At 38.9% G+C, this 18,717-nt stretch overlaps 1 protein-coding gene across 12 annotated transcripts in view; it reads left to right on the top strand.

Moving 5' to 3' along the window:
* The window catches only part of LOC105482551 (capping protein regulator and myosin 1 linker 1), a 341,908-nt gene that overhangs the window by 209,723 nt on the left and 113,468 nt on the right, over positions 1-18,717 (top strand). For all 12 annotated transcript variants that reach the window (XM_011742711.3, XM_071097501.1, XM_071097499.1 and 9 more), the window contains 5 exons: positions 531-634; positions 3,827-3,904; positions 4,081-4,157; positions 7,135-7,239; positions 12,196-12,265. In XM_011742711.3, the coding sequence (XP_011741013.2) occupies positions 531-634; positions 3,827-3,904; positions 4,081-4,157; positions 7,135-7,239; positions 12,196-12,265 (434 nt within the window). The remainder of the gene's footprint in view (positions 1-530; positions 635-3,826; positions 3,905-4,080; positions 4,158-7,134; positions 7,240-12,195; positions 12,266-18,717) is intronic.

The raw sequence follows: 18,717 nt of genomic DNA, 5'->3' as shown, positions 1-18,717 counted from the left end.
ATGGTATACAGGTCATCTCCTGATTCTTTGTGAAATCCATTTTAATCCAAATGTTTCCTTGAATGTAATACATTTAAGAAGAGCTGTATACTTCTCTTTTTAACTTCCCAATACTTTAAATAGCCTAAATTATCTGAATTTGGACAGGCATCGTTTAAATACCAGGCACTAACTCAAGAATCACCTGGCAGGATTAAGAGAAGGATAAACATTGTCAACTAGATTGCTTTCATCATTCTAAGGCTTCGGATTAAAATCCTTTCTGTCCTTGGACACATCAGAAGACATGGAGCAAAGGGAAACCAATTCGTTACTCCTTCCGATTCAGTGAGGGGGTTGTATCTGACCAACCTGTTCTTCCTGAGGGTGTGTCAAAAGGAGACACAATCATAGCGCCACCTTTCGGGGACAGTGCTCATGGTTAACCTCAGTCCTGCAATTTGATGGAACTGTTGGGCCATTTATAGAAACACAAACCTCATTTTGTTTCCTGGAGTGCAAACCGAGCCTGGATTTTCTTGATGTTGCAGGGGTGAACAGCCTTTCTCAGTCACTCAGTGCCAATCCATTGACCGCCTCTACCCTTGTCCATCTCGACCTCTCAGGGAACGTCTTTCGTGGAGATGACCTCTCAGTAAGTTTTTCTTTCTTTATTCCATCTTTGAAGAAGCTGTGTTTAGTAAGTCTGGAATAATTCTAAACGTGACTTTGTAGCGTGTTTCCCTGCCTCTCTCTTTAGCATGACACCTTTGAATTATTTAGTTACGAGCTTACGAAGTGTTTTACTGAAAATTCCAGAGCCTTCATTAATTAAATGTCATACATCACCACAATTTTTTTTTTCTCATTTGATGATGCTGAAGTTCACATTTTTTTTGGAAGTAATGCTGTTGAAGAATTTTTTTTCTTCATTTAAAAACATTAGCTTACAGGGGCCGGGCGTAGTGGCTCACACCTGTAATCCCAGCACTTTGGGAGGCTGAGGCAGGCAGATCACGAGGTCAGGAGATGGAGACCAGCCTGGCCAACATGGTGAAACCCCATCTCTACTAAAAATACATAAATTAGCCAGGCATGGTGGCATGTGCCTGTAGTCCCAGGTACTCAGGAGGCTGAGGCAGGAGAAGCGCTTGAACCCCGGAGGTGGAGGTTGCAGTGAGCCGAGATTACGCCACTGCACTCCAGCCAGGGCGACAGCATCAGTCTCCGTATCAAACAATAACAACAACAACAAAAACCCATTAGCTTACAGGTTAAAATTGCCTAGTAGGGAAGATTGGGGACATAAACTGAACTTTCTCATTATTTTTATTGTTGCTGGGAAGATTGATGTTTTTTTGTAGGTTACAATTGAAAGGGAGTATTGGGAGAAACCTGAGCACTCGTCTATTCTGTGAATAAAATAGGGAGAAGAGTGGTCTACACATAACCTGGGGCCATTTCTTCAGAGTTTGAGTGTGAAGACAAAAACTACTCCCTCAATTATAATAAAATTGTTGATGCAACTGAATCAATAATGTAATATTTGGCAGATCTTTGACACAGTGGATTAGGTATGATCTCATTTCCATATGAGGCGAATGATCCCCTCTGGTCACCAAGATAGAATTTACAAGAATTGTTTCTTTAACAACATGGCCCACACCCAGTGGCCATCTTTGGAGGGCCTTAATTTGCAATCCACTGCTTTGCCACAGGGCTGAAAAACACTGTGAAATTTATTCTTACTTCTCTTGTTTTGGTTTACCTGTAAGGCAGGAAGTACAAATGAAGGCCTTTTTGTATTTTTTTTTCCTTTTCCTCTCCCTTGCACTTAAAATTATTTAAATAATACTTGATTCCTGGTGTGCCATGATTTTTCAATTCATTTTCCAGTTTCTGTTGTTACCTTCACTGACGGTTCATAAATCTGCTCCCTCCCAAAATAAAACAAGGAGGCCAATATGAAACCACCAAAATAATACTGTGGCAAAGTAGAAGAATAGAGGGAAGGGTGAAAGGAGAGGCTAAAGATTATTAAGATTCAGCTAAAATAGGAACATTAATAGTCACCTAAAACAACAAAATAGCTCAAGATTTCTTTTTCTGGCCAGGGTGGGTCCTATTGTAGCTTGCTTCTGGGGAGTGGAACGATGAGGCCTGAGTGAGAGTGGGCTGGAAGGGAGAGTGGGTGAGAAAGACGAAAGTTCCAGGAGCCTGGTGGCAGGTGCAGGAGTTTACCTGACCCTGTGCCCTCAGGGAAAGCAGCCTAACAGGGCCTGGCCTCTTTGGAGAAGTGTGGCCAAATAGTCTTGTCACCATTTCATGGTGATAAGAGCTCCCCCAGCTGGTGGCTGGGAGCAAAGCCACAGTAAACTTAAAAGTCTCTTGAGACAATTTTTGCCAGGCAAACAGAGAGAGAGGCAGAGGATCTTCATGTGAGAGCAAAATGACTTTTCTGAATCAAAACTTTACATAATGAAATCCATTCTATGGCTGGGTACAGTGGCTCACACCTAGAATTCCAGCACTTTTGGAGGCTAAGGCAGGTGATCTCTGGGGTCCAGGAGTTTGTGACCAGCCTGGACAACATGGTGAAACCCTATCTCTACAAAAAATACAAAAATTAGCCAGGTGTGGTGTCACATGCCTGTAGTCCCAGCTACTCAGGAGGTTCAGGTGGGAGGATGGCTTGAGCCCGGGAGTGGAGGTTGCGGTGAGCCAAGATCATACCACTGCACTCCAGTGTGGGCAACAGAGCCAGACCCTGTCTTAAAATAAATAAGTAAATAAATGAATAAGAAGAAAGAAAAAAAGAAAGGAAGGGAGGGAGGGAGGGAGGGAGGGAGGGAGGGAGGATGGGAAGGGAGGGGAGAAAGAAAAGTCATTCTATGTGTATGGTTATTTTAAAGTGTTAAGTGTTTATAGGCTATTTTTTTTTTGCTCTTCTGAATTCCTTGATAGGATTCTTCTGAAGCACCATATAGCCAAACTGCTGCACATAGTAAATGTTTGCAAGCACATACTCAGTATAAGCTTGCTTGTTTTTGCAAGTATCCAGTGGTATCCAGTGAAGCAGAGGAGAATTAAGCTATTTGCCCGGTAGCAGGGAGCTTGGACTCAGTTTCTTATGGGTGGGCTCTGGCAGTTGCTACACATACAGGGTAATTCCAGAACAACATCTCTGTTGATGTTCAACATCTCAGTTGAACTGATCTGTTGATCAGTTTCATTATTTTGATGGCCTTGAATGGGAGGACTGGGGAAATTTAGGCATTGTGACCCCCTGAAACTGGAAGTGTCTTAGCTATTAGTGAAAACTTTTACAATGCACTCATATTACTGCCAAGTCATTCTTGTTAGCTTTGAGAAGTAACTAAGGGTAGGAAAATCATTATGTTGAACAGAAGAGAGGATAGCCTGAGACCATCTTATGGTTCAAATTCAGATTCGTAGTTCTGCAAACACTTTCAAAAGTGATTAGCATTTTGATAGAGTGACTGCAGTCCAGGTGGTATTTTAATCTCGGGAGTTAAAATGAATTAGCACTGTTCCAAAATTGTATAATAAAAATTAAACTAATCAGGAAAACTAAGTCATGTGTAACAAAATGGGGGTTTGGTTTTCAAGATTCCATTTGGCCTTTTTTACTCAAACATAATTTTAACTATTCTTGGGATTTTCACATCAGGGAATGTAAAGGAATGACAGAAAATTCTGGTAATCCCCTTGGGAAGAGCAGAGAATGGTCTAAGAAATTCTGGCAACTTCCTTTTAAAACATTAACTTGCATTGTGTGTATATGTGTTTCTAGAATCCTAACATGTATCTTTTATTTTTTTTCCAGCACATGTACAATTTTTTGGCCCAGCCAAATGCCATTGCTCATCTGGATTTATCCAATACCGAATGTTCCCTGGACATGGTAAATTTAATACACACACACACACACACACACACACACACACACACACACACACATATATATTGCTCTGAGGGGTCTCAGAAGAGCTATTTAGATGGGATGTAGAGGACCTCTAATAAAAGATTCTCCTGGACCTAGAAATATTTGAAAAGAAGAGTACCTTATTTCTTTTTCAGGTCTGTGGAGCTCTTCTCCGTGGATGCCTTCAATATTTAGCTGTGCTCAACCTCTCCAGAACTGTCTTCTCTCACCGGTATAGATTTATTTCTGCTCTCATTGTCATCTGGAAGTGTCTTTTTCTGAGAAAAACTTGTAGTGATAAGGAAAACGGAGTGATAAAGGGTGAATATTGTGTATGAAAGAAGGTGGCTTTAAGCATTATTTATGAATGTTAGGCCTTGAACATTTTTGTTAATGTAGGTTAATGTTCTTATCAATAATTCCAGCCTGCCTACGTGAACTATGTGATAGCGCAGTATTTCTCATATGTGGTCAGGCAATCTGTCTTAATATGGGAAAAACCCTTTTAGAAACTTTTATAGTTATTTTGCATGAATGAGGTTGGATGTAGGTATAAACTACTTTTGGAGAGTAAAGAGAATAGTTATCTCAAAGTCATGCAATTTTACTTGTAGAAGTAATTGAGGGTCAGTCTGACTACTTCACTTATATACTCCTGACTATAATTGTTTGCAGAATAAGGCAGTAGATTAGAAGCAACAAGGATTCACAAAGAGTAGCAACTTAGAATGCAAAGAGACTGTAGAGGAATTATCAGAGGAATTATGAAGAGTACATGGGTTGTATAGGTATGGAATCTGGGAATATCTAAATAATTAATACAGTTCAACACTTAGCATTTATAATTATGACCATAAATTATAAATATATTTAGTTATTATATGCTTTTAAATAATACGGGTATTGGTTAATATTAGAAATATTTTTATTTTTACTAATTTGTAAAGGCCTTATATATTTAAAAGGATAACCCTCACTTATTTGGAAAATTCAGTTTTGTAGCATGCTTTATTCCATAATTGTGCCTTGCAAATCAATTACTTTGTATATTAAAGTACTATTTTTTATTACTTCAATATTGATTAAATCTTTACAGTAGCAAAAATATGCCACAAATACCTCCATAGATTAAAGTTAGGGAGTGTTACATCTGAAAATATAATGGTGGGAAAAGTAGAATTTTCCATGGTAACTATATTTTGGGGAACATTTGAGAGTTTTAATTGAAACCTAGTCAACTCATATATTTGAAGCCAGCTTATAAAGCCATGCTTTGGTGGAGCAGTAATTGACTGGGGAACTGGGTTACAAGATGAAAGCACAGACTATAAAGGTTTTTGTATAATCAGCACTTTTGAGTTCACAATACTGTGAATTCTGTGATGACTGGTCTTCAGTAGAGCTGTTAAGCTTATAGAACAGAATTGCGCTAACAAATTGTCTTGTCTTCCACATGAAAGGTTGTGATTAAACTGTTTAATACCTAATACCTTACCTAGATGTAGTTGTAGAAAGCCCTTAGTAATTTTGTTGAAATTACTGCATTTACATTGAGGTGTGGATTGTCAGCCAGGCTTTTCATTCTTTTATTCACAGATAATTTCATAAGTGTATCCGTCAGGATAAGTTAGATTGTTCCATAGTAACAGTGACCCCTTTCCCCCAGTGTCCATGGCTTTCAGTAACAGTGATTTTGTGATGTGTCCATTGTGGGCTGGCATATAACCTTCACTCCAGGAGGCAGAGTGGCCTCCTATCTAGAACATTCACAGTCATATAGCAGAGAAAAAGAGATCATGGCAGTGCACATACTGGCTCCCAAGGCTTCTCTCTGAAAGTCACACACATCATTTCTGCTCACGTCTCACTGGCCAAAGAGAGTCACGTGGCCAAGCCTGCTGTCAGTGGAGGGATGAAGCATCATCCTCCTTCAAAAAGGGGCAGTGAATATTTGGAAACACTGGAATACTCAACACTAAGACAGAGTAGTAGGAGGAGAAATGTATTTAGAGTAAGTTAACAGTATTTTCTCAGCAGAAAGTGAACAAAAATATACAAGCTTACATTGTTCCACCATATGGAAACAGAGTTGTTTGAGATTTCTTATATCACACAGTCTACCAGAATTGTCTTTCCTCTTAGTTTTATTTTTCATCTTCTCAGATAGAGATTTTTGTTGTTTCGATTTTTCTTCTCAAATAGCCTTCAATTGTCCTGTTTTAAAACTTAAAAAAAAAAAAACTGTCAAATATTGACAGATTTTCCCAGATCTCTGTACATTAAATATTATTGAATATTATGTGATTGAGCTAAACCACTAGGATGCTCTCTGCCCTGAGATTCCATGAGTCCCTCCACAGAATATGAATAACTGTCATTAAATGAGTGCTTACTCTGCATCAGCTAAGTGCTTTATATATACTGACTTATTCAATCCTTCCATCATTTCTATCAGATAGAACAGAACAAGCAAAATGTTCATTCAGATTCCATCTTGGACTCTTAAATCCTGTTTTTCTTAAACCCTTATTATATAGTGTGGATGCTACCTCGTTATTGGGCTATATGATTTGATCCACATACTTTTCTCCATAATAGCAAGGGGATGTATTCGGAGGTTATAGCCATTTTATTTTGTAGTTTTGTCTTTAACTGTTCTAATGGTTGGCCTGAAATGATTAGGTTTGTGGTATGGACATAGTAGCTGAATAGGCTCTTTGTAATGCAGGCTTCATGCCATTTGGACTTTCTGTGCTGTTTTAGCTCAACATCAGATCACAATCTTGTTGCATGTGAAACCTGCTACATCTAAAAATATTGCCAAATGCAGGTATTGATCTCTAACATTTTGTGCCACCCAGTGGGAAAGCTTTTAAATTGGTGAGAAATATACATCTTCTCTGACCTCCTATTTTTAAAAATTCCAAACATGGAGTTTCCTGATCAAGAGGTAAAACACAATGAATTCATTGGATATGAAGAATAGCAATGAATTATTTTATGAACTAAGTATTTCTTTACCTCACTTAAGTGGTTCCTTTAATAATATTGGCTTTATGGCTCTAGGTTTTGGACATTTATTTGTTTCTATTTACTTTTAAATTTCTACAGAGAATATGACTGATTTGTAGATTTCATAGTGTCTGAATAATCAATGAATATGTTTGATGAAGGTATAACCGCTTGTATAACTCTTGTGTTTTTTTCAGGAAAGGAAAAGAAGTACCTCCATCTTTCAAGCAATTTTTTAGTAGTTCTCTGGCTTTGATGCACATCAACCTTTCAGGCACAAAACTGTCTCCTGAGCCCTTAAAGTGAGTGGTTAATTCACTTTCTCCAGAGCTTTTAAAGTTCAACTTGTTTTTATGAATGTGCTTGAGGGAAGGGAGAAAGATATATAATCCAAAGACAAAAACCACAGATGAGAATACCTTTTTACTGTGGGGCAGAAAAATAAATTAAAATTTTAAAAAATACATCATGCACTATTGATATTATTGCATCTTCTAAGAAAAAACATCTTTTGGTTTATGACCTTGGCAGGAGTCACTGATCTACAAAAGTTGTATTCCCAGGTACTTACTATTGCTTTTATATTAACCTCTGTTCATTCCATTTCAGGCATATTCATGCGTGTGTGTGTGTGTGTGTGTGTGTGTGTGTGTATGTGCATGTTTTCATTAACATTTACTCTAAATCTTTCTACTAATAGTAATAAACTCTAAACACATTGTATGTATGCAACAGAATGAATTTTTAGCTACTTTGGTTTCTGAATTACTGAGGTTAGTATGGGCTATTTGGCACTTTTATTTGGCAGCCAACTTATGGGTTAATATCCCTAGTGTAGGTATAGTGGTGAAGTTAAAATTGTTAGCTAAATTGAGGTTTGAGAATAATTTATTATCCTTGAGATTTCCGTTCACTATTGCCAGAAATAGTCAAAAGTTTACTGTACAAGTTCAGTGAATTTGACTCTAGGGTCAAATTCTCTTTGAGTCTAAAGAAGGTATTTTGAAGTAATGATTATGAAAGTTGTCAGATATGCTCAGTTATATGCATGGATTTCTCCCTTCCCAGCTGACTGTAAATCAGCATTTAATTTTTCACTTATAATGTGTATGAAATGTTAAAATTAATGTCTGCTATTCATCTTACTAGAAAATTAAGCTTCATTTAATTTATAAATTATCTTTTCCTTTTTTATTTCTGTTTTAAGAGGTATGAGGTTATTGTTTTCATATAGTACCAGATGATCAAAACAATGGATGCCTTTAAAAAAGTAGATCCAGGCCGGGTGTGGTGGCTCATGCCTGTAAACCCAGCACTCTGGGAGGCCGAGGTGGGCAGATCACTTGAGGTCAGGAGTTCGAGACCAGCTTGGCCAACATGGTGAAACCCTGTCTCTACTAAAAATACAAAAATTAGCCAGGCATGGTGGTGTATGCCTGTATTCCCAGCTACTCAGGAGGCTGGAGGCAGGAGAATCGCTTGAACCCAGGAGGCAGAGGTGGCAGTGAGCCAAGATCACGCCATTGCATGCCAGCCTGGCGACAGAGTGAGACTCCATCTCCAAAAAAAAAAAATAAAAAAAGTAGATCTAGTCAAGTGCTGAAAAAAAAAGTCTGATGTTATGTTATAGCAGGCTTAAAAAATGTTGAGTTAATATATTTGGGATCCCTAAATATAATAGCCACAAATAATAAACACCTCATGATTTGGCTATTTGTATGGATATTAAGAAAGCTATGAGAATCATATTCTAAAGTTCCATTATAATCATACTCATTTACATATTCATTCAAGTAATATTGAGCATCTACAATGTGCTGGACACTGGATGGCAGAGTAGGAAGCAAAACCAGAGAGGGTCCTTGTCCTGGTAATGTATCAGCAGGAAATTAGCATATTCAAATAGTTTTCTATTTTTAATTCTTTCAATCTTGTTGACTTTTGTATAATATAGAGTAACATTTTATTGGTTAGTGTAACTGATTTTGTGGAATGTTTCACTTTGCAACAAGGCTGGACTTAATGTACTTTCTTGCACAAGTATACCTGTAAATGTTGTACTTCAGAGATATTTTGTAATTGTTAAATCTTGGACCTGATGTTATTGGTGTGAATGTTTGATAATGTTAAGTCAGTAGTCTCTTCAGCTCTGTGTTTTAATCAGTAAAAATTTTAATATGGGGAGAAAGGCTTCATGGCTGAAGATTATGTAAATAAAATTCCACATACACATTTAATGTGATATAATTATTTGAAAAGAACACAAAACTGAAGTTCTCAGGTTTATGTGTGAGAGGGTGAGGATGAAAAGGAATTTGCACAGTACTACCCTAAACTAGACACTGCGCTGGGTGCTTACATATGGCCTGTCACCTTTAATGTTGATAACAGTGATGAGAAGTTGGTATCATTATCCCCATCTTACAGCTGAGGATATTGAGGCTCAAAGAAGCTAAGTAATCACTATTGCCCCAAATCACTATTGGAGATTGGGTTTCCTGAGGAGCCAACTTTGAGATGGAGATTAGCAAATAGGATATTTATAAGGACATTCTCTTGGGATTGCCATCGGTGAAGAGGGATCGGGGAGAAAGCAGGATCAGACAGAAGGGAGAAGTTGCACTGGGAGGCTCTTCCAGTAAAGAGGAAGAACCCAGAGTGGGTTCTGGGAAGTGCCTAGCAGTGTCCGCTGCTCTCAACCAGCTGTCATGGGCTCAGCAGTGTTCCCTACCTCATTCCGCCTTCAACTGCACCAAGAGGGGCAGAAACCCTTGTTTCTCTAAGGGTTTGGGATTAGTAGCAGTGAGAGAATAAACTAAAACAACACAATTACTTTTGAGAGAATGCTTTAAGTTTGGACATAACAATATTTTTTCCCCACAAGTTTCCCACTTAATTTGAGATTCTTTTACAAGCAAATTGGGGAAGTAGAGTGTCTTGCGGGAGGTGGAGGTGGGAAGCAAGACAAAGAATATGACTGCTTACTTTATTGTTGCGATTTTCCTTTGAGGCCTTTTTTGGTCCATGTTAATGTATTTCAAGGGGGGTTAGAGAACATGGTGACGCTGTTCCTTGATGTTTTCTAAAATTGCTAGAATAGTCTGGTCCATGTGTGTCACAAGGATGTTCGTTGCTCCAGCATCACTCAGAGTGCAGTGTGAGTTCCTGCTTACTGCTCATTCTTGGTCTTTTGTTTTCCCTCCCTCAAGTCTTTCTTGCTGGACATCCCCTTTCTCCCTGCCATGTGGCACCCCTTCTCTTTGACCCCATCTCTCTGGCTGAGTATTTTTCATAAATGTTGAATGTGCTACCCTGAAATTATAACTAGTGCCACTGATCTAGAGCTGGAAGAATTAAATTCAAGTTATTCTCTTAAGCAATTTTGCAATAGTGATTGGGGATCTAGAAGATGATTGTTAAGGCAATTTTGCCATCATTAGGTTAAAATAAACATCATATTTTTCTATAGAATTTTTCCCCAGTGCCCAGTATGCTTTATTGTATTTATTCTTTTATGTTACTAGGGACAGTTTCTATGGGTTATTTATTTTTACTAGTCTCATGAGTTGTTGCCTCCTAATCATTGGCCTTCTGTAGTTAAATGCCTTAAAGCATATCATTTGTTTTCTTGGCCTTAATTCACATGTGAGAAAAGTAGGAAGTATTTTCCTTCCGTCTAAGCATCATAAAAATACAATGTTGAAATATGTGTCTAAGTCCTAGAAACTCAGCATATATTGGAAATAAAAGGGGCCTCTTTGGTAATATCCTAACTCTCTCATTTTACTGATGAGAACTTAAGACACACACAAAAAGTGATGTGCTTTAGGTCATTCAACCAGTAGCCACTGAGCTGGGACATGAGGACTGGCCTTTTGGTTTTCAGCCTCCAGCGCTTTCAGTGACTCAATACTGCCCCCATGAAAGAAAGGGCACATAAGTAATTTTTAGGAAAGGGAAGCAATTTAATACGTATTTGAACAAGTACATAGATGAGATATACCCAGCCTTTCTCATAGGACAGGGTTTTAGAATAAGGGACTAGTGAACTGAATTTAAAAAGTGAAAAGGAAGGCACTTACTTCCAGCCTCCCAACAGGGTCAGGGAGCGGGAGGAGGTGGGTTTTCATAGCTGGAGGCAGCCAAGCCCCTGTGTGTTCCATGCCACTGCTGGGTTCTCTCTTAGTAGATAAAGCCAGAGAATCACTAGAAAAGAAAATCTCAGAGACTTGGGCATAAAATAATTCCCTACCTTCCCACCTCACCCTTACCCTAGTATTTTTGGGGTATGCTGAGTAGAGGTCCTTTTCCTGGCAACATGGAAAACAGGTAGTCACCCCCAGTTAATAAATACCTGGGTTCCACTCTTCTAGTACGTACCACTGGCAGCCTTGTGTTAGAGTTATTGGCATACCTATCTGTTTTCCTTGCTTGAGAGCAGGAACCATCTTTCTGTGTTTTTCACAAAGTCTGATTTAGGGTCTTCTGTCCACTTAGTATAATTTAGTGATTGTGTGTGCATGTGTGAATTTTCTGTTTCAAGCTTGCTTGATGGTGTTGGATTTTATAGGACTGACTTGTCAGAGTGGATCCAAGTGATTAGTCTAATCTCCTCAATTTGCAGATGAGAAAATTCCTTTTCAGAGCAGTGATATATGATTTGTCCCGGCTCAGCAGGTAGTTGGACAGGCAGGATCCTGGACTGCAATTCAAGACATGTGCTTTGTTTTATACCCTTGCCCACCCGCTACTGTAGGTCATTTAATAAAGTCATCTAGATGTAATTTCACATCCTGGTATAGTATGGAGCCTGACTTCCTCACTTACATGTTCCTTAGGGAAAACTAGCTTTACTTTGCAACTCTAATAACAATTGCTTAATAATATTCTAAACATTATTAAAGCTCTTCTCAAGCAGATGCAGGTGGGAATTTATCTGTGATGAGCACAATTTAATTTCAATATGCAATTAGGTGTGCTGTTGGTTTATTTGCATAGGAATAGCAATCCTGCCAGGTTTTACATTTATGATGGGCTCACTGCCTGTCAGGCAAAAGAATGCTGCAGAGTCAGTCTTTCACTGTTGTTGTAAGGCAGAAATGCAGTTGGCATTTTAAAAAGTAAGAGGGTGCTTGGTGCTTGACCTGTGATTCAGAAAAGGCAGTCTTCTTTCTCTAGGCTTTATTCAGTGTGCTTACATTTTTTCTTTTGGGCAATGTGTGGAATGTGTATCTAATATATGTGTTTCCTCCCCTCAGAGCACTGTTATTGGGCCTGGCTTGTAATCATAACTTGAAGGGGGTTTCTCTGGATCTCAGCAACTGTGAGGTAAGAACACCCTTAGATTGTATACTGGAAGAGATAATAGCCTTAACCGCTTTGTCTTTTTCCTGGATAAAATGTGATAGATAGTGTGATTCCACAGGGTGTAAATGAAGCAGAAAAATACATTATACAAGTTTATAACGTTCTGTACTTTGCAAGTTTCTTCTACAGACAGCCACAGAACACCATTTAGAAAACTTTCAAGTATGTTTTTAATGACTTGGGTTTTGTTGTTGTTGTTGTTGTTGTTGCATTCTTGGTGCCGGATGGCTGAGTATTTTATGATGAAGCCTTGAGATATAAAACCATAGACTTGCTTTGCCATCATGAAAATGAAACATGCAGCATTTGTTGCAGGGGATAAATGTGTATAACTTAACTTGGATTTTGTAGAGCGTGAAAGAGAATGGCTGTCTTATTAATTTTACTTTGTAATATCTTGATTTAAAACAAGAAAATTAACATACCTCTAAAAAGTATAGCAATTTCTAACACTTCCTATCAAAGAGCTCATAGAGAAGAATTGAGACTAAAGTGTCTGTATTTTACAGGACACCTAAACTTTTACTATCTTTGAAACTTTTACTTTGTGTGGCTAGTAAGAAGATACCCAGATACAAACTATATGGCCTGTTCAGAGCCTGACTTAACATGTCAAACTTTACCACTTCTTCCCAGGAAAGGAGATAGAAGTCTCCTTATTCCTATTCCCGGGCCTTTACACTCACTGTTCTCTCTTCCCCAGCACTCCTACCATGTCCCTCTTCCTCCACCTCCCCAAGACCTCCCTCTCTTTGAGGAATTAACTCACGTGCAGTCTCCTGCATACGTGCATCAGCCTCCTAGGCTATGCAATCCTGGATGAATTGGTTAATATCACTAAGTCTCAATTTCTGTGCCTGCAAAATGGAGATAATAGTACCTCTCCCAAGGGGTTGTTATGAAGTTTAAAGGAGCTCTTTTTGAAAAGTGCTTCTTAGGGTATCTGGTACGCAGAAAAGTTGTTTGCTCTTGCTGGTTTCCTATCTGTCTGCCAAATTTCTTTCCTGCCTGCTTCAGCCGTTTGTGATCTTGATCTTTTCTAATTATCTAACCCTTAATGATAATAGCATATACTTGGACGCTAAAGCGCCAGTCGTACCTTGCATAGGTATTAAATTAACTCCTGTATGCTTGGATGTAACTTTCTGGAGGGCAGTATATATGTCATACTATATTTTGTATTTCCCCTATCTCCTAGCAAAATGCCAGGCACCAAGCCAATACTAAATATTGAGTAAAATTAATGCTTTGCCTCTATGAAAATTCTAGAAATGGACAAGTCTGAATTTGTACCATATAAATTGTTAGTGTAGTATTTTTCATTAGTTTCAAGCTGGAGTGAACACCAATTATGTGATTGAACAGTCTTATTGTTTTGAAAAAAGAAAAGCAAAAAACAATACAGAAAGACATATTGTTAAAAAAAAAAAAACAACCCAGACAATAGAACCCTAAAAAAACTAACCTTACATTGTGGAATTTTCATATGCACATTAATTATCTTTCGTTTGTAAAAATAGACTATAGTAGAGAAACCAAATCTGGTAATATTAATTATTTGTTTGCCAGCAGTTTACTGAGGGGCATGCCAATAGTAATTTTATTTTTTATTTTATTTTATTTTATTTTAGAGACGGAGTCTCCCTCTGTCACCCAGGCTGGAGTGCTGTGGCACAATCTCGGCTCACTGCAAGCTCCACCTTCCAGGTTCATGCCATTCTCCTGCCTCAGCCTCCCGAGTAGCTGGGACTACAGGTTCCCGCCACCGCGCCCAGCTAATATTTTGTATTTTTAGTAGAGACAGGGTTTCACCATGGTCTCGATCTCCTGACCTCGTGATCCTCCCGCCTCGGCCTCCCAAAGTACTGGGATTACAGGCGTGAGCCACCGCGCCCGGCCAGTAATTTTATTTTTAATTGGGGGAGGAGTAAGAGACGAAGCCAGTGGGATAGGTTATTCTGTATTTAAAAAAAAAAAAAAAAAAAAAAGAAAGAAAGAAAAAAAAAAAACAGGCCAGGCACAGTGACTCATGTCTGTAGTTCCAGCACTTTAGGAGGCCAAGGCAGGTGGACCACGAGGTCAGGAGTTCAAGACCAGCCTGGCTGAGATGGTGAAACCCTGTCTCTACTAAACATATAAAAATTAGCTGGCAGTGGTGGCAGGCTCCTGTAATCCCAGCTACTCAGGAGGTTGAGGCAGAGAATTGCTTGAACCTGGGAGGCGGAGGTTGCAGTGAGCTGAGATTGTACCACTGCACTCCAGCCTGGGCGACAGAGTGAGACTCTGTCTCAAAAAAACAAAAAAGCAAGTTGGTGTAAACCTTACTGCTCTATTAGATCAAACTACTAAATTAGCAATAACTTCTAATGTGGTTTTACAGTCCTGATTAAATATCGTGACTGCCAGCAGTCTAACATCTTTTATTCAGTTCTGTGATAAAAGTGAGATGGTTCCTTAATTATAGGTAAACTGAGGTCAAAAGAGGTGTAAATAATATAACTACCAATGGCAGACCCATGATGAAAATACTGTCCTGATTCTCTGTTGCTAATAGTTATATTGACAGTGATAATTATTAGACTACTAAGTATGGTTAGGCATTTTCTTCTCAAATAAATTGATAGGGGCCGTGTTCCCAAAGATTGCAATATACCTTGTCCCTTAAACTCCTTTGTGATCTATTGAGAATAACTTTCAGATAGTTATAGTAGAAGAACTGTATAAAACTGATATTTTGCATGTCAAAAATTGCAGACTATTGGCAGTTTCGTAAAGTTCAACCTAATTGCTAGTAGACTTTATCTTTTATAATTTTTTTTTAATGAAGGCAGGAATTCAGGTCAAATGGTTAATCTCTGATGATGGGATTGAACAGTATTGTTATGAAAATTCCAACTTCATTTTGGCCTTTCACTTATGCATTATATGATAAATTGATACTGCTGATATGGGGAAGTCTTAAAAGTATTGTAGTACCATGTTCTCCCCACTTACAACTTGAATCACAGTACTGGCGACCACATTTATAAAGTCACATGTTATGTTGATGCTCATGAAAGTTGGTAAAACACAAAATTATTTTTCTAAACTATGTCATAGTATTTTATCACATTTTGTTTCTTAGGCCTAGATGTCCACATTTAAGTAGATTTCAGTTTACTTCTCTTCATGATATAATATATCTCCCCCCAAAAGTGTTTGGATTTCCAATATAATTCATACTGGAATGCTTGACACTTTGAGTGTTAACTGTTTGAGTCTTTAATCATCTGTATTTGATATTGCAGAGTTTATGTAATCCTCTTGGAAGCTCTTTCTATCACAGAAGTTTAAAATCATGAATATGTATATTTTCTTTCTGTCTGTTCTCTATTTAACTACAAACCCTCTCCACTCTTAGCATACCAGTCAAAATCATAGCAGCTTCAGCCCTTGACTTTTCCCGATGATCATATAAATCTAGTCTTAAAATCCAAAAGGTGGTGAGAAATGAAATTTCTCCTTGATACCATTGTCATCTTGGGAAGTTACTTTTCTGAGGATGACTTACTCAGGCTGAGGGGCTGGCAGACCTGGGACAAGTCAAGGTCCAGAGCGTTCAGCTGGCAGGTGTTGATCATCCTGCTGGGGTTGGGGGAGGAGGTGGCAAGGGCCGGGGGTTGGGGGGATGGAGACGGATAGGGAGGGTTTGTCCTGCAGTCCTGCAGTCCTGCAGTTTCATTTTTTTTTTTTTTTGAGATGGAGTTTCGCTCTGTCGCCCAAGCTGGAGTGCAGTGGCGTGATCTCAGCTCACTGCAACCTCCGCCTTCCGGGTTCACACCATTCTCCTGCCTCAGCCTCCTGAGTAGCTGGGACTACAGGCATCTGCTACCACACCCAGCTAATTTTTTGTATATTTAGTAGAGATGGGGTTTCACTGTGTTAGCCAGGATGGCCTCGATTTCCTGACCTCGTGATCCACCCGCCTCGGGCTCCCAAAGTGCTGGGATTACAGGCGTGAGCCACTGCGCCTGGCTACTGTAAAGAATTTTTGACCCAGATTTATTTCTTCTCCTGGTAGGGGGAATAAATCCAGTGATGGATTTTAAAATCAGATTAGTATGAGTGTTATAGAGGGTAAATGATGGTAAAATATGGTAGTTGAGATTATTGGGAGAAAAGGGAAAACAGTCTTAAAGTAGGAAGTAAAAGTGTTTGGACAGGGAGCTTAGAATAACTTAAGCAAGTTATTTTTGATTTTGCCATATGCTGGTTCCTTTACTGTTCGTTCTCACCTTTCCTAATAAGTTGGCTTGTAGTTCTCAGGGTATTCTTTATTCCCCTGAAATAGGCATTTTTTTAATGAGAGACAAAAATCTCATTAATTTGAATGAGAGAGGAGACTTACACTTCATGCTATTAAAAAAAAAGTGCCCTGTGGGTATTTAGAACGTATGGAGTTGCTTTCTTACAATACAAACATTGTTATTTGGAAAATTAAATCTAAAATGTTGGTCTATAGTCTTTTGGATCTGTGATAACTAAGGTAATAAGCACTGAAATTAACCTTACATTTTCAGGTAACTTCTATACTTATAGGAAAAAACTTCTATGTTCCTTAAGGCATTTTGCATTAATGATATCATCACCTCTGTTTCTTTCCCTTGGTCTTTTAGTATGGAAAAGGAGTCTGTCTTGTATGTGAAAATGACTCAAAGTAGTTATGGGAGGCAAAAGAGTGAGCCAAGGGTGAGCACTTTGGAATCAAAAGGCCCCCTTTGAAACATGGCTCACTTACTTGGCTTATTAGGTGACTCACCTTCTTTCAGCCTTTGTTGCTCATCTATTGAATGGAAATAATGGTTTTCAAGGCTAGCATCTGGCACAACGTCACTACGCCAGCCCAGCATATGTGAGCCATCATCTAGGGTGTAGAAGGTTTGCAATGGACGAGCTTTATTTGGAATGTCAGAATTGGTATCATAGGTCAGTATTGCCCTTCTAAAAATTTTTATTTAGCAGCTTTATGAATATTCAATCTTTACCAAAAAATTTTTGGGAATTGCCTTCAAAGCTGTTTTACATCTTTCAATAAGGATTACTCTCATCAGCTTATTGGTGAGACAGATTCTTCTTGAAACCTGATTTTTTTTGACACAAGACAGTATTATACTTCATGGCCAGATTAGCTTCAGGATGGCCTGTGGCTGATCCTTATTCATTCTCAAAGGGTTAGGATTTAGTGTCAGTACAGATGTTCAGAGAAATGTGTGTATTCCATTGCCCTCTAGGTTAGTTCTGAAGAGCTTCAAAACCATTTTATATGGCAGTAGTGATATTGTCATTCATGAGTATTCTTCCCATGTACCCAAGTATCTGAAGAGAGGCAATGGATCTATGCATTTTGTTTTTTTAATTGAGACGAAGTCTTGCTCTGTCACCCAGGCTGGAGTGCAGTGGTACAATCTTGGCTCACTGCAACCTGCACCTCTAGGGTTCAAGCTATTCTCCTGCCTCAGCCTCCTGAGTAGCTGGGATTACAGGCATATGCCACTGTGTCCGGCTAATTTTTGTATTATTAGTAGAGATAGGGTTTCACCATGTTGGCCAGGCTGGTCTCAAACTCCTGACCTCTAGTAATCTACCTACCTTGGCCCCCCAAAGTGCTGGGATTACAGGTGTGAGCCACTGTGCCTGGCCATGTGCATTCTTGTATGTTTAAAAATCTTATAACTTCATAGTTATACATTAAGAGAAGAATTGGTAAATGATGGGACTAAATTCTTCAAACTTAATCTCCTTCCAAATGAGAGACAAAAATCTCTAATACTTCAGAGAAGATGCAAAGGGCAATTAATTGTAGTTGTGGCTTAGTTGCAGGCCTGGGTGTGGGAGTTAGTTTCTTGAAGTAGAAACTTTTCTAAAGATGATCCTACAGTTTATTGCAATTCATGATGAGTAGAAAAAATAACATCAAATACTGACATTTGTAATGAGTTTTGCAGCAATTGAATAGAAACTTTTACAGTTTCATTCCGCATTCGACCAACCTTGAGGCAAGCATCATTGTAGTTCCCCTCACCTATCACTTCCCTGTTAGGCCAGGTATGGAGTGCAGAATTGCAAATGTTTCACGTGACAGGATGCATATATGAAAGCAATGAATATCTGCACCTATTTGCACCTTGAAAATGACTGTATTTGCCTGAGCATGGTGGCTCATGCCTGTCATGCCAGCAGTTTGGGAGGCCAAGGCAGGCAGATCACTTGAGGTCAGGAGTTTAGGACCAGCCTGGCTAACATGGTGAAACCCGTCTCTACTAAAAATACAAAAATTAACTAGGCATGGTGGTGCACGCCTGTAATCCTAGCTACTTGGGAGGCTGAGGCAGGAGAATTGCTTGAACCTAGGAGGTAGAGGTTGCAGTGAGTCG

This window comes from Macaca nemestrina, chromosome 5 (genome assembly GCF_043159975.1).
Source record: "Macaca nemestrina isolate mMacNem1 chromosome 5, mMacNem.hap1, whole genome shotgun sequence".
In the NCBI taxonomy this organism is placed as follows: domain Eukaryota; kingdom Metazoa; phylum Chordata; class Mammalia; order Primates; family Cercopithecidae; genus Macaca; species Macaca nemestrina.
The sequence above is the reverse complement of the archived record's forward strand: the minus strand, read 5'-3'. Positions and strand labels throughout refer to the sequence as shown.